Source organism: Amblyomma mixtum, chromosome 3 (genome assembly GCF_055824585.1).
Source record: "Amblyomma mixtum isolate Tamu chromosome 3, ASM5582458v1, whole genome shotgun sequence".
Taxonomy (NCBI): domain Eukaryota; kingdom Metazoa; phylum Arthropoda; class Arachnida; order Ixodida; family Ixodidae; genus Amblyomma; species Amblyomma mixtum.
The window spans coordinates 122,875,815-122,903,384 of NC_143014.1; the positions used below are offsets into that span (position 1 = coordinate 122,875,815).

A 27,570-nucleotide genomic window follows, 5' to 3' on the forward strand; every position below is an offset into this window, starting at 1 on the left:
TGATACATTGTTTGTCATTCCAGCTCTGGAAGCGGCCTGTAAAGAATTAAAACTACGTATCAGTAATATTGCAATTTTTTTTTGTGCCCCACGTGACCTAAATACCAACTACACATCACAGTCATGGCTCGTTTGATGAAACGAAAACCGAAACAGCGTCAAGAAGAAATTGAATTATAAATTACTTAGTGGTCAGAGGCAAATACCATGCGGTGATCCATATTTTCTAATGTCTCGTACATCATTAGAAAAAGAAAACACACAAATAAAATTAGGTGCCTGTGGTCCTGTAAGTCCTGTGGTGTCTATGTTCCTAAAAGTATTTTAAAGATAAAATACTTTTAAGACTGCTGTACGTAATCTCTCTTTATAAATTCTGTTAACTTCCCTTGCATTTGTTCTTACTGTCATTTTTTTCCCCATCTCAGAAGTGTTTTTTTTCTTTTGTCTCATTAATCGTTTCTATTTTTTTTAGTTATTGTTCTTCTTCCTGCACCATTTGTACCAAATGTATGTCCCCACTGCCCTCTGTAATGTCTTCGGGCCCTTAGGGTATATATATAAATAAATAAATAAAATAGAAATTGTCATCATCATCATCATCATCAGCCTGACTACACCCACTGCAGGGCAAAGGCCTCTCCCATGTCTCTCCAATTAACCCTGTCGTTTGCCAGTTGCAGCCACTGTATCCCTGCAAACTTCTTAAACGTACTAAAACATAAATGTAATTTTTGTTCATTCTTATTACTTTTAATTTGATTTACCTAAATGTAGGAAATACCGTATTAACGCGTGTAAGGGCCGCACTTTTTTTTCCAGATTCGAGGAGCAGTTTTCGGGGTGTGGCCCATTCATGCGTTGTGCGAAAAAACATTTTTTTTTTTAGTAAAAACATAGCAATAAGGGAATGAGCAGCATTTATTCTACGTTCAATCGTCACTCGCGGAGTATTCCGACTCCCGAGCGGGTGCTGTGTTCTGGTGCATGGTCATCCGACAAGAAGTTGCCAGCAGGTCCGTTGTCAACACTTAGCCGTTGTTCCGCACTTCCATCACATAGCAGAGCAGCTGTCCTTCCTGTTATGGAAACTTGCACGGCTTGCCTTGGAAAGCGTGCTTTTTGCAGCTTGTGTTCCTTAATACATCCTTTCGGTTGTACTGTCGTCAAACGCACTTCTCGGCCACGTCGAATTTTCTACACGACGCACGCTTAAGGTGCTTGCCCATCGTGCTATAACTGCAATGCTCGGTGACAGCATGCGAAAGCCACAACTACGGTGAACTAACACGCTACTACAACTCCTGTGCCTTTGGTAGCTGGAGCTGGTGATATTGGTGCCAATATAGATAGCGGGAGCTAGCGGCGGAGGAAAATGTTGACGATGCTGATGGTGAGCCGCAGCCTCGGGCGCTATATATGGGTGGCATCTGGAAGTTCCTGTGCACATGCGTGGCCTCCGCGATCAAGTGCGATGTTGCTCACAGCTGGAACCGATCGCGGGGACCACAGCACATGCATTTCGAAGACTATTCCCGCGTGGATCGTGAAAAGTTTGGGTGCGACCCTTACACAGATTTTTTTTTTTTTTTAATATTTCCTTCAGGACAACAGGGTGCTGCCCATACAGGGGTGCGGCCCTTACATGTGTTTATACGGTATGTAGGAAATAATATACAGGGTGTTTCACCTAAGACTTTCTGCAATTTTTAAAAATAAGCTATTTGAATTAGATGCGCGCTTTTTCTGGCATAGCATTGTCAGTGGTGTAGTACATCATAATGCAGCTAAGACGTGCTAACTAGCAGGCTTGTTAACCAATATTTAATAGTTAACTTTTAAACTATTACCGTTGGGCTCCTTAATTATTGAGAGGCATGTAGCCCACGGTAAGTGATGCCCATATCCGTTTTTAGAATTTCGAGAACGCGATTATCCTCGGCGCTGTGGCCCAACAAATTTCGCCTACATCGCGCCAAAATACATGCGGTTTGAGAAGCTTGCAGGCAAAGCAACCTCTCCAGTGAACCTAACTCGTCGAAATAGCCAAAATTTGTTGGGCCACAGCGCCGAGGATAATCGCGTTCTCGAAATTCTAAAAACGGATATGGACATTACTTACGGTGGGCTGCATGCCTCTCAATAATTAAGGAGCCCAATGGTAATAGTTTAAAAGTTAACTATTAAATATTGGCTAACAAGCCTGCTAGTTAGCACGTCTTAGCTGCATTATGATGTACTACACCACTAACAATGCTATGCCAGAAAAAGCGTGCATCTAATTCAAATAGCTTATTTTTAAAAATTGCAGAAAGTCTTAGGTGAAACACCCTGTATTAGGTGTGCCGTAGTGCACTTAGGTCAGGGGTTCTCAAACTTGAGTTCCATGGAACCTTCGGACTTTTTGGAGTTCGTTCTGAGTTCCCTGAGTACCTTAATTCTTGCTTTCCTCAACTGCCACCTTTTCTTTACCCACTTTGTTTTGAGACTAATCATAGTGTAATTGTTTATAGCAGAGTGTTTCACTATGCAGTCAGTCATTATTAACTGAATTTGAACGCGTTTTTAGGGGACGTGCATATGTTGCTCTTTTTTGCATGCATGTTAGATCGGGAAGAATGGAAGCCAAGTCACACGAGGCTCCTCAGCACATTTTGAAAGCTGTCGTGGTTCCCTGAGGAGAAAGAGGTTGAAAACCCTGGGTTAGGTAATCGCTATTTGGCATAGTAAAGATCTAATGCTTTTGTGTCAAACAGTGGAAGGAATTAGTGTCTGTAAAGAAACATCCACACATGATTCTGGGCTTCCCATTCTGGCATCCATTAAATTGTTGATTGCCTGTTTAGTGGAGCTCTAAGAAGGCCGCGGTGGCTCAGTGGTTATGGTGCTCGGCTGCTGACCCAAAAGACGCGAGTTCGATCCCGGCCCGGCGGTTGAATTTCTTTGGAGGAGAAATTCGAGGCCCGTGTACTGTGCGATGTCAGTGCACGTTAAAGAACCCCAGGTGGTCGAAATTTCCGGAGCCCTCCACTACGGCTTCTCTCATAGCCTTAGTCGCTTTGGGACGTTAAAACCCCAATAAACCAACCAACCAACCAACCTAAGAAGGCAGTCCTGCACACATTTCCATTATGCGTGCCACGCGCCTGCACACTGTGTGTATGCTGGAGCCTGTCTGTGCATGCATGTGGTTCAGACATGAGCAGGTGAGAATGCGGCACTCAGATCCTTACTTGCCAAGTACCTACTGGCTGCTGTACTATCTGCGCTTGACCAGCCATGCACGCGGCCATAAGTATAGTGTCCAATCGGAGGATGTTCTCACAAATTAACTAGTTCTCGAGGTGACTGCAAGTGCTACAGCTTCTGTTCATGGCATGAAATTCTCTGATCAAGTGTGTTTGTGCGAGCAGGGTAGTTTGCCTGCACCTGGCACTTGGAGATGCAATCCCTGTTTTAATGTCTGGCGTTGGGTGGTAGTGGGCGTGAACGTGCAAAGCTTGTATGCCTTGCAGGTGTCCATAGAGCCACCGCTATAGTTTTCTAACAGATGGTTTTGCATTCCTGTTCTTGAAGCAGCTTACAATGCACTCTTGCATGCCTGTTATGTACTGCCGTCTGTTACATGTCAAGGGAAGACTACTTTTTGAATTTTGCTAAATTTATTGTGGAAAACCAAATCAGTAAAACACACACAAAAAAAAATCCATGTGGGCAAAATTTTTTAAAAGCTATTGAAGCCATCTCATGATTGACGACAGTACCTACAACACAATATTTTGTTGCAAGATAGGCACAGACTGCAGGAGTTTGTATTGCTTTAGCTTTAATTGGGTATTATATAAACCTGCTAGTGGACATACTTTACTCTACATTTTGCGCACTTTCAGAGTGCCTGTGGTGACTACATTAGTAACATTTTGTATCAAGCAATGCCATGGCCAGATACCTGCCAATCATTCCAACAAATTGCTGATGAAGCTAACTGTAGCTTCTTGTTCCATGTGCCTTACTGCCATGCATAAAAAACTGTTCCTAGTTATTTTCTATAGACCTTTGCTGACAGTTCCTTCTTAAGTGGATATTGCAGTGCTCTTACATTCAGAGTAGCATGGTTGAAATTGCATGCATTCTAATCTGGACTGTGACAGGTTAGGCGTGTTGCTCTGTCATTTTAACAAGGGTCTTCTGTGTATGTTGTTTGGTATATGTGCACGGCTTTTACATAGTTGTTTCTGAAACCTTCTGCAGAGTTTTGAGGAAGATGTCATGTACTACCTGATTGGTATCGTCTGTGGCCTGGCCATATACAACTTCACCATCATAGCCCTACCATTTCCGTTGGTTCTGTACAAGAAGCTCCTCAAGCAGTGAGTATCTATTTCCAGGCATTCTCTGCATTTGGCTGAAAATAACTGTGGGCAATGCCTGCAGATTTGGAGATGAGAATGGAAGTACTTCATCGACTCCATCTATATTGTGTGATAGGATATGAAGTGCTAATATCCCTGCAATGATATATTTGGTTGTCTTTTATTAGTGTCTTCTGTGTTGCTGAAGAAAGATAAAAGGAAGTAACTACCTCAGCTAGTTCGTGTGGTAAGATATGAAATGCTAGTAGCCCTACAGTAAAATATTTAGTCATCTTTCATTAGTGTCATCTGTGTTGCTGAATGTCATAACCTTGCTTATTCGGCTTAGTTTTAGTAGTAGTAAGAAAACTGAGAGCAACAATCTAAGGGTCAACATTTAAAATGACTCACTTAACTTCTATTCCTGTAACAGGCATGTGCTTGGAGATATTCATCACTAAAAGTGTTAGTCACTTTGTGTAAATACTCGTTTGTTATATAAATCATGTGGCCCCTTAGTGGTGCATCACAGCGCAGTGATGTGCAGATGTTTGGAAGTAGTGTTGCACCATGACATTTCATTGCTAATAAGGGCTTACATGGTCTGTGGCTAATCAAAGCTGAAGTGAATAAATATAGCTGGTTTGGTGCTTCTGTCAAATGAAGGGCCTTTTTGCAGACTTTGTGTTTTTGGTTGCATAATTAGGTAAATTAAGTGCTGTGAGAGACATGTACGAAGCACATGCTTATGCTTCGAGTTTTGTGAAGTATAAGTGCAGAAAGTAACTGTATCCTATGTGTCCTCATCATTAAAAAGTATTGTTATCTAGTCAACAGTTTGTGGTAGAGGTACTTGATGCCTGCAGAGGTATATGATGCGGTTTTAGTAACAAAATTTGCACTGCTATTGTATCCTGCTAAAAAATTTTCCTGTAGATTAAGTAGTCTGCTCACGGAATGTAAAAATGTTTTTTTTCTTTTACCTAGCACATTAAAAAATGGAAACAGAGTAGTTGGAGGCGTGCAGGTTTCAGGCTATATGGATTAAGACATTTGGTTTCTGTGATGACTAGTACATTTGAACTCATGCAGGAAACCAACATTGAAGGATCTGCAGGACCTTTCGCCTACTTTAGCCAAGTAAGTGGACAACTTTTGTAATGTAGGTGTGCATATTGCAAGGACATTTAGTGCTGCACTAACGTTGTGCTTTGTTTGCAACTTAGGGGTCTTCAAAACCTTTTGGACTACGATGGAGAGGACCTGGAAAACACATTTTTTCTCACATTTGAGGTAATCTCTTGCATTACAAAATCGAACCAGCATGTATATAAGTGCTGAGCACAGGTTTTAGTGTTGCACAGGTGATGTCTTGCGTCTTGATACGGTATTAAAGGGACGCTGCTGAAGGTAACTCTATCCAGTTATTGTTCTCAGTAAAAATTGATTTCTGCCTTTCTGACATTTGTCCAGCAGCACAAGACGCATTTATGGCTGTGAAAATTGCATTTAAAAACTTTCTCGCCACTCGATTGATCCAAACTCATGGCATCCCTGCTAAAAGGTCTGGTTGCTGCCGTTTTGAAGTGAATGATGGTGTAGCAAAGCCTCTGGGATCTCTGCACAAAAATCAGTGTCGATGCATGCATTTTACTTATGAAATTCTAGAAGCTTTCAGGATCGTGGGGATGGTGAAAGAAGACAGCATAAAAACCATGCTGGCAACATTTTGCTCTTCTCCAACTGATTAAGATCTGTATGGCACATGTGGCCAATGCAGCAGCTCGCCTGCCTTCAGGACAGCGGAGCAGGGAATGTGGCTTAGTTATCAAAGAATAGGGGAGGATGGGGTAGTGTGCACGCTCACGCAGCAAGCCCTAGCTCAGAATGAAAACAAAAAAAACTTGTGCTGGCACGTTCTTTACGAGTGGCACACCTTCAGAAATGTTAATAATGGACTGCTGCACTGAAAGAGACTCCCTATCTCCTCCTCTGCCTTGGTAGAGCGGAGAGTATCCATCTTTTCTCCTCCTTAGTGTCGCTGCAACTTGCAAGCATCCCTGATGTGGCCGATGTCTTGAAGTGCGTGGTCACATGCTCTTTTTCACCTCTGCTTCACTGGCTCGATCTGTCGATTGGCTCCATATGCACGCACACACTTCTCCGTTGTAAGCATGGTTTCTGGCCTGGTTGTAGTGTGTCCGTGGTCTTGTTTCTTTTAAGGTTGGCTCTTAGTGACCAGATTCAATAGTTATAACCAGTAATGTGCTATGACAGCATTGTTATAAGTGGTTTATTTTACCATAGAACACATGTTAAAGCTGATGGTGCCATGGTTGTTCATTGTTATATCCGATATATTGTTTTAACCAGTATTGTTATAAGTGGGTTTGATTGTATTGTTGTTAGGCTGCATATTTACTGGAACACTTGTAGCCAGCCCTCTGTAAGTAATATCCATATGAATTTTTAGAATTTCGAAAATGCCATTCTCATCACCACTGTGGCACAAGGAATTTTGGGGCTTGCACACGGGCGAAAGTGAAGTTTCTCGGACAGAAAGAGCATTAGCCATGCCTATGACTGCACGTCACACATCAGCACACCTGCCACAAGCTCTCTTATCGCTTGGCGTTCCCAATCTAGTACTGCAAAAGTAGCATGTGACACCCGTACCACTGTTCGAAAAGTCACCCCTCATGTTATAATCGAATCTTAAGCAGAGGAAGCTAGTATTTACTCATATATTCGTCAGTACATTATACAATTGATGAACAGAAGCTTCAATCTGCCAGCATTCAACTGAGGTGGCCGGTGTGGCAAATTACTTGTCAGATCCGAGGCAGCACAATGAGAAACTTGTCATCGGAGACAGCGCACTTGTGCACCAAGTGTGAATTCGACACTTCACTCCATGAGTGCACGATAGAATATGCAATACATAAAAGTCTTCATTCCGTTCTGCTAAAGTTCAACGGGCACTCTATGTCCACTGTGCCATCGATATTGTTACGTGATGGCAAGCCGATGAAAACAGGATGACATGATGGATGGTGACAGCGTTATTTAGTGGCTGCGGGCCTAACATGAGTGCTCCTGTCCATGCTACTGCCAATTTCGTCATCTTTTAGTCCATGACATGACCCGGGGCCACCGTGATCGGAAGAAGGGCACTAATGATGTGAAGTGCGGCATGACAATGGGCATGAAGGAATGGGTGACCGGAGAAAGGAAGAAGGTAAAGAGCTTTCCACCACAGTGGATGAGACGGTGATGAGCGCTGGCCCATGAAGCTTCCGGGCCACAGGTCACCTGGAGGTGACAGCCGAGGCCCATAAGTGCACCAAACAGCATAGGCAGGGTGCTTTGTTCAAATATGTAGGCGGATTCTAGGGTCGGATTTATGGGGTCTGGTCACGGTGTCGTCGCCAATTCGTCATGTCTTCTAGTCGGGGCAGGGGACGGGGCTGGTGTGAACGGCGAGGTCAGTTCTGGTCTGGCGAGCTGGGGCACTACTGGGCAGTGCAGACAGGAACACTCAGCTGACGACCATGGCAGATGCAGAACGCTGAAGCTCCAGAGCCAGGATGATGGTGCTACCCCGCACCTCACACCAAATGCTACGTGATAAGCCGATGAAAACAGGACAACATGACGGATGGTGATGGCATGATTTGATGGCTGAGGACCTAGTGCCGCTGCCCGCTTTGTCATCTTCTAGTCCGTGACAGTATTTTAGCAGCAGTAACCCTTTATGGGGGCATGGAAAGCTTGGCGTGGCTGTTTCTGGAGAAAAGGCACACTTGCTGGTTTCCTCAGTATCTGATGCAGTTTTCAGGGACATTGAACTCTCGTGCTGCCGCGCATTTTTGGATGTCTCCATTCGTAATATGACAGCTTGCTTAATAGGGGATATTCAAAATTCCGCAAGTGCGCTTTCCCACATAACTGTGTTGCCTCAAACAAGATGGCCAGCTTCGCTGTAAAGGAACTATGTAGGCTACAGGACAGGCGCTAAAGGTGTGGATAGAATGTAAGAAACGTATTTTGGAAGAATCAAACAAAAAACAGTCTTTCTTGCTTTGTTTCAGCTGGAAACGCATGGTCAGCCATCTTGTTTGGGGCAACTTTGTTATGCGGGAAAGCGCACTTGCGGAATTTTGAATATCCCCTATTGTTGCTAAGAGTAGTCGGCACCATTAAGGAGGCACGAGTCACTGCGCTCTGAGTCACTGCATGAGTCACTGCACGACAAGGTCTCTAAAGCACAGGGTCGATGTGGTGACTGCTCGGCAGAACTCCGTGGGTATTTTGATATCAGTCTGACCAGAGAATCTTCTGTGCAGCTATCTTTAAACAGAAGGGACGTGCGAGAATGCTTGGTAACTTTGGTAGCAACTGCCGTACTTTATTTCGGCGCGAAGGCAGCCGAAGCAAAGGAATGTCTCAGCCGCCTTTCCTTGAAGACAAGATGTAGGAATGCCAGGTTCTTGGTGCTTTTGTTCAGAAATGTCTACTCAGCTTTCTGTGTACTGTTGTATCGAACCTTGCACCTTGTGTTAAATTCGTGTACCTTTTTTTTTTCTGTTTTGCGCCTCAAAAGCGACCCTTGCATTACAATACGGGTCATGCTACGTTTGGGTAAATACAGCATTGAACAAGTATGTAAGAATGTGGTTCGTGAACATGTGGTAATGGAACTCAATTAGTGTGCTCTCCTAGATTGTAGCAAATATACAGAAGCAATCCCTGCAATTTCTGAGGCGTAGGTGCAAGTCGAATCTTTAATGTAAAGGGTGGGAAGCTTGGACAGTTGACCACCTTCTGTTGCCAATAAATACAGCCACCACAGCTTGGATAGAACCCGGGTCCTCTGGCTTAGTAACCGAGTCGGAGGTCCCAGGTTCAATCCCAGTTGTAGTGGCTGCGTTTTGATTTAGGCAAAATGCAAAAGGCCCCTTGTGCTGTGCAATGTCAGTGCATGTTAAAAAAACCCGGGTTTCTTAATTAATCCGGAACCCTCCACTATGGCATCCCTCATAGCCCATGTGTCGCTTCGGGGTGTTAAACCCTCTATTCACAAAGGGGAAGGGTGACATCAACATTGCCATCAAGTCATGTGGGTATACTGGCCAATTTATTTTCAGTATTGAAGACAACTGCACAGCCAGTAGGCACATATATGAATGAAATGTTTGGAAAATTATTTATCTTAATTTCAGTGTTTTTCAGTATTTCAGCAATTGCTTGCCATATTTATAGGCAGCCTTGATTTTGTAGTTGCAGCTGCCATGATCTTTTTTTTTTTTTATCTAGGTCTCAGTGGAGCACTATGGCCACACACTCAGTCATGAGCTCAAGAAAGGCGGCACCAATATAAAAGTAACCAAAGAAAACCGGTAAGTACATTGCCTCACTCCTCTGTGCTCAATGTGTAGCTCATCACCAGTCTCAAAGCTACATTTTTTGTACACTACTGTAATATCCCGAGTCATCGCCTCCACCCCCGCCACCTGAAATTCATAGAAAAAGATCAAACAAAGAAAAATTAGAAAACTAAAAAATATTCAGTTTACTGCAGCTGAAACTGCAGCTTAAAGGTGCACTGAAGAGGAATCTGAACTCGTCTTTTTGCCGCGGGAACTCGATCCACACATTCTGAGCATTCTTAGAAACTTCGATTTATTGCCCTGTGTGGCTGATTTTCCTAATTAAATCGAATTAACGTCCGGCTCCCGCCTTTTTTTTTAATTCTCCCTCGTATGGTGGGCGGAGTCGACCAGCGCGTGGAGTGCCTTGCAGCCAGCTCCGTGGAGGCTTTGCTTTCGCTTTATTTTGTTTTCTAGGTTTCCGTGAATAAATAGTTTCATTCGCAGATAATATAGCCGCAAAATAAGCCCGCAGAAATAAAAATACGCGCGGACTATTTGCTTCTACGGACTACTACGTATTACTCCGCCGATGGCAGAGCGGCAAGCCGCCACGGGACTGGCTGAAAGGCACTCCACGCGTTGGTCGACTCCACCCATCGTACGAGGGAGAATTAAAAAAAAAAGGTGGGAGCCGGACGTTAATTCGATTTAATTAGGAAAATCAGCCACACAGGGCAATAAATCAAAGTTTCTAAGAATGCTCGGAACGTGCAGATTGAGTTCCCGCGGCAAAAAGACGAGTTCAGATTCCTCTTCAGTGCACCTTTAAATAGACCCCTTTTGAAAGAAAGCGCTTCTGTTGCACACAACTGCAGCTAGATCCAGTTCCATTAAGCAGGGGGTCATCCGGCAATCGGATTGCAACAACAACATTGGTATCGACGCTGCATATCATAGTACGAGGAGATAGTGACCTCCTGTTCCGTATCGGGCACCAACAGACTTCCTTGTGCTTGCGAACACAAGAATGCTTACCTTTGTTATCATTATCATTTTTCTTTTGCACGACCATCCTTTGAGCTTGGGGTCGTGAAAATTCGGGAGGATGCATAAACAGATGTTTCTTTCTGTCTCCTCTTTTTTTTTTTTTTGTCTTGACGCTCGGGAGGGTATTTTTCGCAAATTTCGATGCCTGTGGTTGAAATTTTCTAGGGGAGGGCGGTGACTCAGTGGTTTTGACACAATCGATATTTTGCCCAAAAGGGGATAGGCAATGACTCGGGATATTACAATACACACAACTAGGGTTGCCAGTTCTTCTGTTGAAAAATTTGTTTTCATAATAATGTACTTATTTAAAGAGACCAACAACTGACCAAAACGCGTCAACATATATTATGGTTGATCTGGAGCCCTCTACTGTGGTGTCCCTCCCATTTGTCGCTTGGGGACGCTAAACCCCACATACCCCCTATACTGGTTATAATTTTTAACTTGGCACTGAAGATCTTGTCAAACTATACATAGCAGTCAATGCAGAGGAGGCTGCGGAAGTAGTGCGCCCGCTAAACCATATTACTCCGCCACATATCATTTGTTGTCAGAGCCTTGGCGAGTGTATGAACAAAAATAAAGAGCAATATAAAACGAAGAGCTAGCATTGGGAGTCATGGTTGATGTTCCGAGGTGCTGAGTGTTCTGGCTCTCTGGCTATAAATTCAACTGAGTGTGAACTACTTTTTGGGTGAAATGGAGTCTGAGCGATTTGGCCTGCCAGCTGCATATCATTCTGTCACAGGTCATTCTTACTTCTCGAAATCTCAATGAGTCGCGGGACGAAAATGTGGCAAGAGGTGAAACAAAGTGCATGAAGTTTCCAGTCACGGTACTTGATACCTGTTGAAATGAAATAGTACGTGCGTGTTCACTCTGGTTGAATGGCGAACTACTTTTTGGGCATGGACTTTGCCTACACAAACAGACGCGCTAGCTTTGGCTTTGTTGACTGCTATGTATGAAATGGAGTATAGCTTAAGCGACATTCTGCTGAGCAGTAGGTACTGCTGGTATAAGCGGTCCCAACTCATGGCACCGTCTCGGTAAAATATGGCTTGTGTGCTGTTAAGGGTATGGTGTTTTTTCCTCTAGAAGTGTTTTGTCATATTTTATCTTGGTCTATGCTATCTTGCGTGCATTTTTTCATGTAAAGAAAAAAAAAAGTATAGGTGGAAAACTGGCACACCTTTCGTGCCAACAGTGAGGTACTTTGAGTAGGGGTTCGTCGATGGCGCCATAGTGTTTTACATATCTTGATTGAAGCGGCAGCCATTGTTCAGCAAAACTGTCGCAGATAGGGCGTACATCAGTGGGCCGTAACGCTTGCATGTGGAAATGTAAATGGTGGCTACACTTTATACCAAAGCTGTAAAATTACTCCCTGGTGGCTGGGGCCTGGTTTTTCATTTGTCAGTTCTGCTGGCATACAATTGCTGCCAAGCTCACCAATCATGGTTTCCTGCATCTGGATATACAGTCAAACCTTGTTATAACGAAACAGTTTATAATGAAATTATGGATATAACAAAGGCATGACGATTCCTCTTGGAGGCTCAGTCAGTATGGACTATAACGAAGCTGTGGCCATAACAAAGTACTTGCCAGTCCCCTTCAACTTCGTTATAATGAGGCTCAACTGTATATATAAAAACAACTGCATCCACTGATCAAAAAACTCTTAATAAAAGTTTTCTATGCCATTTCTGAACAAACTTTCGCAGAATCAACACCTTGGACACAAAGGTTGCACCAAAAAAATTGTGATTTTAAAATTGAATTGTAGCTCCCTTCTTAAGCTTAGCTGTTTGGTATGGATGCAGTTGGGTACTGCCACTGGTGTTAATGGTAGAACGTGTCTCTGATGCATGGAAGATATAGAAATAGCTACCTTGTTTTGACCAACATGGTTTTTTTGGAGAGTAAATTTAAACAATGTACTGGTTTTTTTATCAAACTAATGCCATTTGTCATCGTCGTGTCAACCGCAGTTGGTTATATGACGGTTGTGAATCAGCTTGTCGGCAGCAAGAGAGAAACGTTTTAATGATAATAGGAGAGGTGTACCTGATAGCTAACCTCGCATGCTACTCCAGATGATGTAAAGAATTTAGTGCAGAAAACAGACTCAAAGGACAACAGAGGAGACGTATGGGACGATTAACAAGCAACTGTTTTATTGCGGTGCAATACAGAGAATATCAAGGAAAACATGAGCATGCGCAATGACAGCGGGCAGTACAGGTATACACATCACACAAGTGCAGTTTGTTGTGGTCGAAAAGGAATCGAGATAACTGCATTGAGAATCATGTCTGCAAAGAAGCGCAACTCACACAGTGATCAGATAGCTTTTTTAAATGGAAGTCTAGAAGCTGAGCCTTTACATTGACACTCCCGGCCAGAATCTTCATGTTATCAAATTGAGTCCTACATGTGCTTACTCGAGAAGAAAAATGCAGCACAAAGTTCGAGGTTTTTGTCGTTATTTTCTGTATTTTTTGCATGCTCCCGGAGCCGGTCATAGATGCAGTGGCCAGGGAGATCAGGTCTTTTTTGGGCGCCTGTTTGTTTTTGCAGGAGGGTTTTGAAGGAAGAAGGGATATCTCCCTTCTTCGAAGCCGGTGATGGTCCCATATGGGCACCAGGTGTCGCACAATCTGAAGAAAGTGGCTGGCAGGCACCACGTAACTTTGGTGTTTTCAGCCCCCAAGAAGCTTTCAAAGCCTTGTTATCTCATTGCGGATGATAGCGACGGGGCTGCAAAAAGAGACATGGCATCGCCTGTGTCAATCGCCCCACAGGAGTGGTTTACAGTATCCCTCTTTCATGCGGGTGTTCACATGTAGGCCAAACTGGCTGCTACATCAATGACCGGCTCCGGGAGCATGCAAAAAATATAGAAAATAGTGACAAAACCTGAAACCTTCTGCTGCATTTTTCTTCTTGTGTAAGCACGTATAGGGCTCGATTTGATAACACAAAGATTCTGGGCAGGAGTGCCAAATGTAAAGGCTCGGTTTCTTCTAGAAGCCTTCTATATCAAAAAGCTATCTCACTGCTGCGTGAGTGACACTTCTTTGCAGATTTATGATTCTGAATGCGTTTATATCAATTCCTTTTTGCCACATCAAACTGCAGTTGCGTGATGTGTGTGCTTGTACTGCCCGCCGTCTTTACACATGCTCATGTTATCCTTTATATTCTCTTCATTGCACTGCAATAAAACAGTTGGCAGGAGCACTTGTTAATCGTCCCATGTGTCTCCTCCATTGTCCTTTGCCTCTGTTTTTTGCGCTAATTTCTTACCATAATGCAAAACCAACTAGCCCGACAGCACACCTTTCTGTACTCTAGATGAGGATGAAGGAAGAGGGAAAAGAAGAGGAGAAAAAAAAAAGTGAAATGAAGCACACAGCACTCATGCACTCACAAACACACAGGATCTTCAAAGTGTGTCTACCAAAACCTTGTTCCTAAGATAAGCTAGTAAGGCTTTTGTCCCAAATGCAGCCAAAGCGGCATCACTCCAGGATCCCAGGACATGCTTTAAGCACAGGACGTCATCCTGGTGGAGTCCTAAAGTACTTAGCAATGCGTTGCGATGTGTACTGATATTCTGGCAGCAAGGATCTCTGCGATGAGACCACTGCGAGATGGCCACACTGGATAGCTTGGAAAGTGCTGTGATAGGGTCTGCTCAAACGTGCGTAATGGACTTAAGGAATACAGAGCAATTCTGCTTGGCTTTCAATTTTTGCTATCATATGGAAAGTGCACTTGTTACGAACTTCGGATACAACAAGCGAAATCCGCGCAACAGTCAGGTTTGTTATAAGTGGGCTCAACTGCAGTTGTTTCTCACATTTCCGCTTGCGCGAACTGCACCAGCAGCCGTAACAAAATTCACGCCAACCATAAAGCAGCACTTCTGTGGCGTTGCATCATCATCTTAGCTACTGGAGCCGCCTCAGGCGAAATTCTGGCACTTGCAGCGAGGCGATGCTTGGAGATCCGTCGACGCACGAAATTTCTCTCAGGTGGAGACCAGTAGCCGCCAGTGATAAACCATGCATCGACCACGAATTTTGGATTAATCTGCGGTACTGTGCTGTCCACAGGCGCAGTCCACTTCTAAGAAGATGAAAGCACTGCTGCTTCCCTCCATGCCAGCTGCCCCCTTTGCCTCCACAGTATGTTCGCATCACCAGCTGAATGGGGCAATTAGTTACAGCAGAAAATAATTCTCCCAGTGTCCATGACCTCTTCACACCTGTGTCTGTAGACGCCAGTTCGTACGCGCTTGTGTTTCGTCGCCCTCTCTTGCCAGTAACGACTCCGGTAGATGGGACAGTGATGCAGCGCCAGGCAAGCGCTGTTTTGTGGTCCGGGTTTAAGCGTGCTTGGCGTCTGTGTCAGCATGAGTGTAGCGCAACGGCAGTCAAGTGCCAATGGAGCGCGAGTCCCACTTTGGCTGGTGTGCCAGCACCATTTTGTGCATGCTAAACGAAAGCTGTCACAGCACCGGCATGAGGTGAAGCATTAGCACGAGATGACATTTGCATTGCACCATGTGGGAACGCTGCCACGATTGTAATGTAACAGTCGGATTTGCATTGCATTGGTTTCTGTGGGAGCTAGAATGGGACTGACTCACAAATACACAGCAGCCGGAAAAACGCACAATTTGGGAAAGTAACAACGAGGTTCTGTGTTCTAGCCATAAAGGCCCTGAACTCATCTGGTGAATGCAATGGCATCTGGACATTGCATGCACTGCATTGCCTGACAAAGACACACTTTTGCGCATTGAAACTGATTAAGTGGTTCAAACTGCTGGGTTTTCTGTTATGCTCAAAACAAGCATTGCAGGAATTGTGTAAGGATCCACATTTCTATCAACATTGCTGTCACATTGCTTTGCATATTTGGGGCTCCTGAATCATGTACCTTGAGACAGCTATAACCAAAAGGCATGCTTGTCCTGCATCTGTTTTTTGTTCTGCTGCTGTACTACTACACAAACAAATAAAATCTTTTGTATGCATGCATTGGATAGCATACTGTGCATTATGTGACATTGGACAATGTTTCATGGTATTGCAGGCAGGAGTATGTGGATCTCTATGTGGATTTTGTCCTTACTACATCTGTCCAGCACTGTTTTGATGCTTTTGCTCAAGGCTTCTACAAGGTCTGCAGCAGCAAAGTCCTGGCAAGTAGAGCTGTTCCTGGAAAGAACATTGTTGTTCAGTGCTCCAGCAGTTATGTACATTGTACAGCTTCTATTCATATCCAACATGAGGCAGTGTGAATGAGAGCTTTTTTGATCTTACTTTGGACAAACTGTAAAGCTTTTAGTGCAAAAGCAATAATCTGGAGTTTCAGAGCCTTTGAAAATCGCATCTTGTATGTTCACCTTGGAAGCATAGAAAAAAGAGCCAGAAGAAGAAATCACATAAATATTCACAGCTGGTAGAAGAACTCATGTCGGCGTGAACAGATCAGCTTCAAAGGCAGCTGCATGAGACTGCTAGGCTATTGCTGCAGCTGAACAAGCCTTGTTTTAAACTGCAGCACACACTCGCATTGTGCATTGCAGGGCATTGCCTTCATCAACTTGCACCTGCGGCGTGAACAGTTATGCGCCTTTCCTTTTCTCAAAACCAGCACGAGGCTTAGGCTCCGTTGATTTGGAGGAAAGGAAAGGAAAGGGGCATAACTGGCTCCCCTGGGTCAGTGGACACCTCAATCGCACTTTGAGGTATGTGGCGGTGGTGTCCGCCTGCAAAAAACTGTGCTTTTGCACAATATTGGTAAACCACCAGTTGTTTTTCGTTGGTGGCCGTATGACTGAGCTCAAGCAGTACTGAGCTGTGATTACTTCCTTACTGTAAAGTTACTCCACCTCAGGGAGTGTTCCATAGACACTTTTGAACCTTGCAGTGTAAAGTTTTCATAAAAGAGTCACACGAAAAAGAACTATTTGGCTTTGGTAAGAAGATCTGCCACATTTGCAGTGCTTGTACACAAAGGTGATTTGTCCACAAGGGAATTGAGACAGTGTGTGTTTGTGTGTGTTGTTTATTTTGTCATCCAGGACTTGTTCCATGCTCAGGAGTTGATGGTCTTGGTGGTTGGCAGTGAAAATTACAACTGGGACGAACTTGAGAAGGTATGGATGTTGCATTAGAGATAAAAGTTTCATAAACAGAACTGATACGTGGGATTATAATGTGTTAATTAACGTGGTCGTGTCAAGATTGCATGTGCTGTAGCACACAACCCTTGAGCAATGAAGTGGTGTGTAACGCTGTTTTTTTTTTTTTTTAGAATGCCGAATACAAAGATGAGTTTCACCGAAATCATCCAACCGTGCGAATGTTTTGGAAAGTCTTCCACAGCCTTGACTATGATGAGAAGAAGAAGTTTCTGCGTAAGTTTCTTGTTATCATCATTGAATTCTTGTGAATTGTGTTAGTCTTCATAACTGTTGACTGCCTTTTATGGGACAGCTGGCACTGAATTACAGGCCGATTTCTTAAGTTCAGGCTCCTTTTTGAGTGAAGCTAATAGTTGAACCTCAGTATATCGTTGAGACATCTTTGTTTGCAGTGTTGTTAATAATGTGCTTTGAGTGCAGTGTGCCTGTGTAGAGGTTCATGTGCGCTGTAGTCCATGATAAAGAGCCTCACACTTACTCCTGTGGACAACTTGTGATCACTTAGCTATGACTTTTACTACGATGATAGCTTGATCATTCAGAAGCAGTGAGCTAATTCTGGTTTCACTGAGTAATTTTTGTATAATTCCACCACTTGTGAATGTAGAGGTGTGCTTTAATATGTCGAGATGTGTTTTCTTGAGTGGGATTACATTTGTTTGTCTCCCAGAGCAGATAATCTGTACTTTGTTTCTTAGTGCACACTTTTTTCTTTTCTTTTTTTTTTCAGTTTTCTTGACAGGATCGGACCGAATTCCCATCCTTGGAATGAGCGAGATCAAGGTAACTTTCTTCAGTCTTTTACGCTTTTAATCTGTTAGTGTGTACAAAATGTGAGTGAGTTGTTGGCTATTTGGGGGGGGGTTGCTCTGCTTGCCTTGGCTGCCCCACCTTGGGGCAGAGCATCACCCAAGTGGTGCCCGAAGCCAGCTCCCTTTTTCTGTTATCATCTAGATGTGTTGTACTTGTTTATAGCATCTTCATAATAAACTTGATGAAGATTCCGTGACATGCAGTTTGTAGATATGTACAGTGGGGACACATTTTCTTCCAGTCATTGCCTAGTAATTTTTTCTGGTCGGGTCAATCATCCCTGGTCTGAAGCAGGGATGAAGCATTTTGAAAAGGTGCGTCTTTGCAGCCAAATCATTGCAGCAGTGGTCTACTAGCTGAGTATATTGCCTCATATGCCGGAGGTTTTGGTGTTTTGGACAAGGCATCCACATGGCTAGCTATGTGCCCAGCTCTTACAGGTCACATGCCTGCTTGAGGATGTGCCATCCCGTATCAACTGTCACATCCATCATATGGCTAGTGTGCTGCAGCTCATGTGTGAGCATATGCTAGCCTCAGATCATAGTGGTAACGCATGCATTGTGGTTGAGAGCAACAGTTGACTGTTTCAGACCAATCGAGTCATTGTTCCTGTATTGTTCTTTTTCATTCCCAATTATTGCCGATATTTCCTTTTAACTTCTGTTATCTCACCTCATAAAAAAAACTAAGGACAACAGCTGGGTGCTGTTTTCGAGATCGGCTTTCGATTCTGGATGCTCGTGAGATCCCTCTGCAAGAGGGTGCCCGGAGGCGCATGTTCTCAGTACCTTAGCATTGACCTACGAGTCTTTACTTGAAAAACACTTTTGTTTCTGACTGAAGTGCTCAAGAGATCATTCTTTTTTTGCGTGATGTCAAGGCAATTGTTGTTGAATTCAAGGCAGTCGTTATCGTTATCGAACCGATCGTGGCCGGTGAAGAATTCGCGTCACCAGGCATAGTTGAAGGAATCTGTGAGGATTGTCGTCACGCATACTTCCCCCATCGCGTAATTTTGTGGGTTTCAGAGCTCTGTTTTCAGTAAAATGGCACATTTGTCATCATGTGACGCTGTCACTTTAGCTAGCACACATCACATTAGTGGCATGCACTAGCTTCACTTCGTATTCACCCTTAGTGTCCCGTTACTAATAGGTGTTCAGCACACCATTTGCTCATTTGCTGCTTGGCCAGTGATGCTGGTAGTAACGTGTGAAGACCCCACCAAGTCAGTGTCGCAGGCCTTGGAAGGCTTCACTGAATGGTGGGTAGAGCGACTGATGTTATTGATGCTTCTGGCTTTCATTCCTTCCTGATTGCACATCAGAAAAATGGCCAGGGTTGCCAGATTGGGCTATTAATAGCCAAATTGGGCTACTTTTTGTGCGAGTTGGCGTCAGAAATTTCGTTTTGGCTATGTGGCTACTTTTGGGCTACATTTTTTTCATGCGTGAAAAAGTTTGGCGCATGATAGCCATAGTTGCTTATGCGCCATAAAACCCCATATAACTAACTAACGTGCGTGAAAAAAAAGTTAAATTTGTTATAATGTGCTCTGTTACAATTATACAGTGACCGAAATAAAAGGAATGCCGGAATCAAAATGGAGGCTATAGCAGGTTAAAGAAATGGAGCGCGTCTGCTACAAAATGACAACGCTGTGTTCGAGGAAACATGTGTTTCAGGCGGTCAAGGATCATGGCCTTTCGATTTCTTTTATGAAGAGTGGACACTACGTGAAAGTTGCCCCCCGGAAACACGTCACGGCCTATATTCCACTTAATCATCGAACTAACGCCACCTTCGCGCGCGCGCCACCGAACATAGACTGTTGCTCTCTGCACATGTGAGCGTTCTCCCATCGACGGTGCACCACGGGTAACCATGGTACAAGAATAGAGGGAAAACACTAAGAGAACTTACGTCTTCCAACGTGGTGCGAATGCGTAAGCATTAAATGCTACTGTTTCACTTCTGTTGCCTGGTTTCGTGATCCTCACATGTTAGCCGTTAACCGTAGACGTGGCCTAGTGGTTTGGGGCATCCGCTTCGGCTGCGGTAGGTGGCTGGTTGGAAACCCACCGCCAGGAATTTCTTTTCTTGTATTGTGTATTCTGCTTCTGCGGGCACATTCTGCTCAAGATACGCATGAGGCAAGTAATGCTTACGCATTAATAAGGTTTTTCTGTTTCTTCCTATTCTCGTGGTGGACACAGCAAGCGCGCCACTCGCTAGAGCCTACGCTTTTTCTGCAGCCTCAAGCGGCACATGTGCAGCCCTCGAGATTCATTGCGAGCGACGCGAGAGCGCCGTGTCCGTTGCGTAATCTGCGTGCACTCATGCGGAACCATAGAGCCATTCTTCGGCGTGGCGCGGAACCCACTGTAACTAACGAAGGCGGCGGAAGTTAGTGGCATGACATGGCATTAGATCCGTCGTTACGAGAACTTTAATCAGAATGGGCAAGTGGGTGATGTACATCCGGGACTCCAAAAGGAATGGAAAAAAGAGCCGGAATTCAATGGCAATATGTTTTTCTCATTATTGTGAACGTGCTGTTAGACTGAAGATAAAATCGACACAGATTACCATCTAATGGCATATATCCTTGATTTATTCTGAGCTCATGCATATCGTAGAATGTAGCATCAAGAGGGCGCTCGCTAGATGCTTTGAGGTGACGCTCTCAGTGAGAACCTTTCTCTTAAAGCATAAAATTGAAATGTGAGGCTGTGTAAGTATATAGTAAAGTATTTTCACTGTCGATGTGTCTAATCTGCGCGCGAACATTTAAAAGGTGAAATATTCCTAAACTAGAGCTGTGATTACGCTATATAGCGCCGCCGTTCTTTTCCGCGTGCAGACTGGCTGTCGTCACCTGCCTCAGGTGATATGGCCTACTGCCGCACCTGCAAAGTGGAACTTCAGCCCCATCTTTAGGACCTGGTTAGCGCACCTGGTTAGCCGCACTGGTTAGCGCGCATGATGGATGCGAAATGTAACAACGGAAAGAACACGCCGTGCGCACCCCCTCAGACATCATGTGCGGGAAAGAAATCTAATATGAAAATATTCTTGCCGAAAATTAATTCAATATGCTTAAGAAATGTCGTCACAAAAACAAATATTTTTTGGCTACTTTTGGGCTACGCAAAAATTTCGCTTTTGGCTACGTTTGGGCTACTACGGAAGCCAATTTGGCTACCTGAGGTCGGAGCCATCTGGCAACCCTGAAAATGGCGAGCATCAAGTGTGCTATGCTGTAATAAAAATATAAAACTCTTTCATGCACTTCTAGTTCATTCTGTAAAAGCATCTGTAGGCCCCTTATACACCAGCAGCAATAAGCTTATGCTTCGTCCGATAAACTGAGCAGCGAAAAATTCACTTCACCGCACTGCCAGAAAAACAGAGCTCCATATTTTTAACGCTCGTGTAGGTATGACATGATTACTTTCTACTGGCACTTTGTACTGGTGCTTACAAATATGCAGTGGGCTTTAGCTAAACTTTCTTTTAGCCATATTTCAAGACATCACACATTGTAAAGCTTTATTGAGAAAGGGTATGGTTAGTGAAAAAAAAAACTAGCCAATGTGCTTTCCCATGAAAATGTCCTTGCATAAGGAGGGGGTGTCCTTTCCTTAAACCTGCTCTTGCTTAATTATTAAGTGCGATAACTTAATACTGTACCGAAATTTGCAGTCCAAATTTATTGAAATGTGCAAGAGGACTGGCTAAAATACGCATGGTTAAATGAGCACCAAAGCGTTGGATCAAATAAAGTGGAAGTTTACTGTGTAGAGAAAGCAAATGTGCCCTCTGCCCAGGCTATGCCTGGAGACGCTTGTGAGATGCTGCCCGATTCCCACTGTTTGCAGTGTGGCACTTTCTAACAAGAATTCAAACAAATGCTTCATGCGTTCATCTCATTATGAAGCTGCAAACCACTGTCTGGATCACTGAGCTACATCCACCACTACTTGCTTCAGGCTTCTCTTGATTGTGTCAAGCTATAACTAGTAGAAGGCTGTACCCTCTAATTCACCATCTAATTCACGTGGCCCACTATCAGCAAAGGTTTCAACGATTCTTCTGAAAGTACTGTGCCAGTACCATCTTGGTTTCTTTGCCATGCCTATTGTCTTCTCAATCACTGTCCACTGTTTGACACAAGCAAGTTGTTGTCTCACTTGTCAGTCAACGGCCGAACAGTGGTATTAATCTAACTTCGAATGATCCCTAGCTTTGAGTCACCTTAATATGAGTGGCACAGCGTTACTTAGCTACGAGCGACACAGCATTAGAACTGAAATTCTCACAGGCAGCATGAAGGGGTCACTTTTTCCTCCTCTCTTCTTCCCATGTACAAGCCAATGAAAGACAAAAGTTTGCCAGTCCTGGCTGCGGCGTTTCATTAGAGGCAAATCGCAAAATGCGCTTTGTGCTGTGAGGTGTCAGTGTACGTTAACGATCCCCAGGTGGTCGAAATTGTTTTCCGGAGCCCTCCACTACGGCACCTTTATCTCTTGCTTCTTTAATTCCCTCCTTCATCCCTTCCTCACTCACTGAGACATGAGGCAGTTACTGTGCCATTTGCTTTCCTCAGAAATAATTTTTTTTTGTTTTTACCAATGTGGCCTGCCTGGCAAGCCAAGCTTGAGACTCCTGCTTGATGTGGGCCATGGCGTGGTCACCCCAGGCAGCATGTGAAGCCTCTCATAATGCTGCACATAATTTCGGTTACCATTACGAAAGTATCGAAAGGACCCTGCCTGAGCGTAGGCAGGGTCTGCTTATGTCAGTGTGCCTAATCTGTGGGAACCACAAAAATTCTGAGTGCTGACGACAAAGGTGGCAATGTTTTTGGTTTGCATATCACTTTTATAGGGGAGAGGTTTGAAGAAACATAACCAGGGAAGGGCTCTGGGCGTGCCACAGCTGAAATTCTAAACTAGCTGATTCTGATGTAGTTTTCATTTAAATATTCACTTCCCTTAGTGCAAACGTCAGGGGAACAGTTCCTGATCAAATTTCATATGCTTTATGCCGCAGGTTGTCCTACAGCCGATGAAAGTGGATGACAGCCACTTACCTGTGGCCCACACATGCTTCAACTTGCTTGATCTTCCAATGTATTCAAGTGAAGCAGTGATGCGAGAAAAACTGCGACTAGCCATCCAGAATGCCCAGGGATTTGGTCTTGTATAGCCTCTTTGTCAAGAGTAGCTGGAAAAGCAGCAAGCACACCGAACAATTGTCAGCTGCGCTTGCCTTTCTTTCTTTTTTTTTTTTTACCCAAGTGGTAACGGGTGAATAAAGCAGGGAACTGCCACTGATATGTCCAGCTCTGGCGCACAAGGCAGTTGTAGGCCTATAGAGAAGCATCAGCGCTCCTCACAAGAAATACCAAAAGCTGTGTCGCATATCATCAAGAAATGAAAGAACCCACATGCTGCCAGAGAATTGCAACTGTGGCTCAAGATTTGAGTCAAAACCAAGTCCTTATTGGGCATTTTCTCAGTAGAGTGCCCAGTTATTATACTTAGGCAGTGAATGAGCAACTACATTTTGCTTGTAAAATGGCAAGTTTAGTCATATATTTTAATAGAACTACTTCCAACATCTTAACCATTTTGTCACTTGGAGGTGCGTTAAGGTACTGAATATTCTGAACAGTCTATGTGCACATGCTACTGGTATTGGAATGCTGCTTGGCACTCAAGCCTCGAGCTGTTTCCTTGCATTATGAAAGAGTTCTCAGCTACAGGTGTTTAGAATGCACGAAAAGATAAAGCCCAAGGAGCCTGGTCTCTATTCTTGGCCTTATGGGCTTAAGTCCGTTATACTGTGATTGGCGCAACTGGGCGTATATTTTCTATTGGTCTTGTTTTTTAGTGATTTTACTGGCTTGCAGTCACCAATTTAATTTATTTGTGCATGCATGAGCCTTTGTTTTGTTTCTCTGATGCTCATGCGTGCTCTGTGAGCCATGTGTTTTGTGTAAGTTTGTTGCGTTTGATCAAAGTTTGAAAAATAAAGGCGGCCTTTACTCTTTGATTCAGTGGCTGTACTTTACGCTTTCCTAGTGCAGGAGAAAATTCTGAGTTAAATGTTTCTGATTTGAACTACGGGGAATTGAGAAGCGGTGACTGCATACAGCAGCCATCTAAAATTAACAGCCTAAAGGAGGAAAGTCTGGTACATGTATTAAGAGAATGAAACTGAAAAACAATGTTTTTTTTCACTGTTGCCTAGCGCCACCAGCAGTTTTCTCAATTTTTACCTAACCATAGTCATGGAGGAAGGAAAGAATTTAGAAGAGGCTGTTGCGTCATATTTTTTGAAGCCCAGACGTGAGGGCTCCCCCCTCGTGAGTTGGCCACCATCTTATTGCACTTGCACGTGCGCCGCAGTCGATGATGCAGATGATGCCACTGCGCCCTACGTTACTATTGGCTGCACCATCAGCCAAAGGTTCCCAGTAGTCCTTGCAAAAACATGTGACTTCCGGCACACTTTTTATGCAGCCCGGATAGTGAGGGCCTCTCCTAAGCTATTCTTCCTCCATGACCGTAGGCTAGGCAAGTTTTAAGGCTGGCCTGTGCCTCCCCGCATGCGCTGCCGCAAAGCTGCAACAGCGCACTGATGTTTGCATTTCAGTGAAGCACGAGGTTCGACACAGACTATCCATGGAGTGAAATGTGGCACAGCCATCTTTCTCCCACCCACATGCATCGCATGCGCTGCTGTCAAGAAAGTGTTTGCATGGTGATCGCGTGGGTGCGCATGCTTGTAGGCCACGCATAGAGTTCTGCCGTGGTATTGCGAGGCATCACCCATTTGTTTATGCATTGTTCCAAGGAAAGAACACAGTACTGGCCCCTCAGCGGAGGCAACACATCACTTTGGCCCCAGCTTCCCGTAGACTGCACCTCCGGCCTGACCTGACCGGGGGAAATCAGCAGTCGCCCTTTCCTATCCTCCGCTCTGTCTTTCACTTTCCTATCCCTTGCTCACAACCCTCCTGTCTCCTATTCACTTCTTGATTTTTTCCTTTTTCCTGGCAACTAGGGTTAACCTTGTGTGACGAACTACTCCGAGTTTCGTCATATGGGGTTATAGTTGGGGTGTATGGCTGACGGGGCAGGACTTGCGAGTTCCTGTCCCATCCCCTCGTTGGGCTCCGTGGTGGGCGGCTGGCACCGTCACCAAACAGTGCACATATTTCATGGCTCCCACTTCCCAAAAAATGATCGCCCTCAAAAAAGAGTGTGGACCAGTGTGACAGCCCAAAACCTCCAGAAATCCAAAGAAACTTTCCCAAAATTCCACGTTCTCCATAGCGAAGAGACATATAAAACTGCCCTAACGATATCTCCATTCTTTGTAGCAAAAAGTCTGACTGATGTCTTGGGCAGGGGTTAGTTACAAGCTAAAAAAAAAATGCCTAGTGACGACCTCCTACTGGAGCTTAAAGACAATGACCGATTTTACAAGCTGTCCATCATAGTGTCAAGTAGGAAACCCCAGACAATGTCCAATTTTTCAAGCTGTCCACCATAGTGTCAACTGGGAAACCCCAGTTTCAATCACTGCACACCGGTCCTTAAACACTGTCCATGGTGTGATTTCTGAAACAGACTTTATCCACCTCACTGAGGAAGAGATCCTTGAGGGTCTCAGTGACCAGAATGTCCTAAATGTCCATCGCATTAAAGTAGGAAAGACGACAAAGAAATCCCAACAAACCATGTAGTTCTGACATTCAAATCCAGCACGCTTCCAGAGTTCATAGAAGCAGGCTACTTGAAAATGTTCGTCATTACATCCCGAACCCCCGAAGGTGTTTAAATTGTCAAAGATATGCACAAGGATCGCAGAGCTGCCGTGGCCACAAAACTTGCCCTAAATATGCCTTAAAGGACCATCCTTCCGATAACTGTGAAGGCAGTTCGCTGTGCAAACTGCGTAGGTGATCGCCCCGCATATTCAAAGTCATGTCCCTCATGGAAGAATGAGAAAGAGATCATCACAATGAAGACAAAACAGAATGTCATTTTCAAGGAAGCGAGACTACTCTTCCAAGTGAAACACACTTTCAGCTTCTCTGCAAAAAAAAAAACTTTGCTGATGTGGTGCGCAGGGGCAGTGCACCACACAGCTCTCTGACATCTGCCCAGGCCACCCTCACCGAGCCTATGGCAGGGCCATCCATGCCCCAGGCAGGGAGTGCCGGCCCACGAGTCAGCACCCTGCAGGACTTCCCCCGCCGGGGGCGGCCTGAAACTCGCACATCTGCGGCTCCACAGTCCTCCAGCACCTCTGGTGAGGTGATGGATGTAACTCCCACTCCGCCCACTTTGCAGTGGCAGAGCAGCTCTATCGAGTGAAAAAAAGACAGCCCTGATAACGGGCCCAGAAAAGTAAATTCCTTCCGTTCCATTCCCACCCAAAAACACATGACTTTTGTGGTTCAATGGAACTGTAGAGAACTGCTGAGCAATTAGTGACATAACACATATTCTAGGGTCAATGCTCCTCTAGCTTTATGTCTTCAGGAGACCAATCTTGGTTCACAACATATAAATATCTTAAGACATTATAAAAACTTTTCGACGAGATCGCGAGCATGCAAATAGACTCTCGGGAGAGGTCGCAATTGTCAAAGCGGCATCCCCGCTCAAGAAATCAAACAACACAAAACTTAAGGCGGTTGTGGCTAGCGTCGTCAGCTACAAAACCATAAAAATATGTTCTGGATATGTTCCCCCACATATCACATTAATAATCCAAGATTTAGAAGGCCTGATCGATGAACTGCCAGAGCCGTATCTGGTAGTTGGTGATTTTAATGGTCACTCCCCCTTTTGGGGAAGCGAACGCTGCGACTCTAGAGGGCAAATAATCGAAGATTTTATCCTGTCGAATAATGTCTGTCTTAAATACGGGAAAAGCCACTTATTGGTGCCCAAGCTCTGGAAAAATGAGCTTCCTCGATCTAGTTTTTGCACCGCCATCCGTTTTTAACGATTTTAAATTAGATATTTTAAATGACCCTTTGCGAAGTGATCACCTACCTGCTGTCATCAGTCATTCATCATCTCCAATAATCCCGCGGCACTGGAAACTGGAAGGCCGCGGCACTGGAAACTTAACCTCGCCGACTATTCACTTTTTACAAGAAGTGCCAGTCCGGAAAATGAATTTTGTGACGACCTTAGCACAGGTGAAATTAAAATTAATGAAAAGTTTACTGCATGCATAATATCAGCCACAACACTCGCTATACCACAAACAACAGGATTCGTACAGAAGAAACACAAAATATGGTGGACGCAAGAATGCACATTGGCAAAAAAAAACAGCAAAACAAAGCCTGGGGTGCTCTCCGTTGATATCCCACTGCAGAGAACTTGCTTACCTTTAAGAGGGCCAAGGACAGAGTGCATTGCGTTCGAGGAAATGCAGAGAAAGCCTCCTGGCAGAAATATGTGTCCTCAATAAATAGTTCAATAATGTCAAAGAAAATGTGGGAAAAAGTTCGTAAATTTACGAGTGATCATTTTCCTTTCACGCTTCCGCTATTGACAACACCCGGTACACAAACATCGGTAGAAGAACAGGCCAATATATTGGGCAAGCATTTTGCTGAAGTCTCAAGTCCAACCACACAAACACATTCCAGAAACACAAAGCAATAGCTGAAAAACAAAAACTTCCATCTGGAGCAGGTATGCATGAGGACTACAGT

General features: G+C 44.3%; 1 protein-coding gene across 7 annotated transcripts in view; it reads left to right on the forward strand.

The window, feature by feature from the left end:
- Herc4 (HECT and RLD domain containing E3 ubiquitin ligase 4) overlaps positions 1-23,876 on the forward strand; it is an 82,878-nt gene extending 59,002 nt beyond the window's left edge. For all 7 annotated transcript variants that reach the window (XM_089581013.1, XM_089581016.1, XM_089581015.1 and 4 more), the window contains 9 exons: positions 4,252-4,370; positions 5,445-5,492; positions 5,579-5,645; positions 9,669-9,751; positions 15,884-15,992; positions 16,878-16,952; positions 17,111-17,213; positions 17,731-17,783; positions 22,872-23,876. In XM_089581013.1, coding sequence (XP_089437139.1) covers positions 4,252-4,370; positions 5,445-5,492; positions 5,579-5,645; positions 9,669-9,751; positions 15,884-15,992; positions 16,878-16,952; positions 17,111-17,213; positions 17,731-17,783; positions 22,872-23,027 — 813 coding nt within the window. In that variant the 3' untranslated portion in view covers positions 23,028-23,876. The remainder of the gene's footprint in view (positions 1-4,251; positions 4,371-5,444; positions 5,493-5,578; positions 5,646-9,668; positions 9,752-15,883; positions 15,993-16,877; positions 16,953-17,110; positions 17,214-17,730; positions 17,784-22,871) is intronic.
- The last annotated feature ends 3,694 nt before the right edge of the window (positions 23,877-27,570 follow it).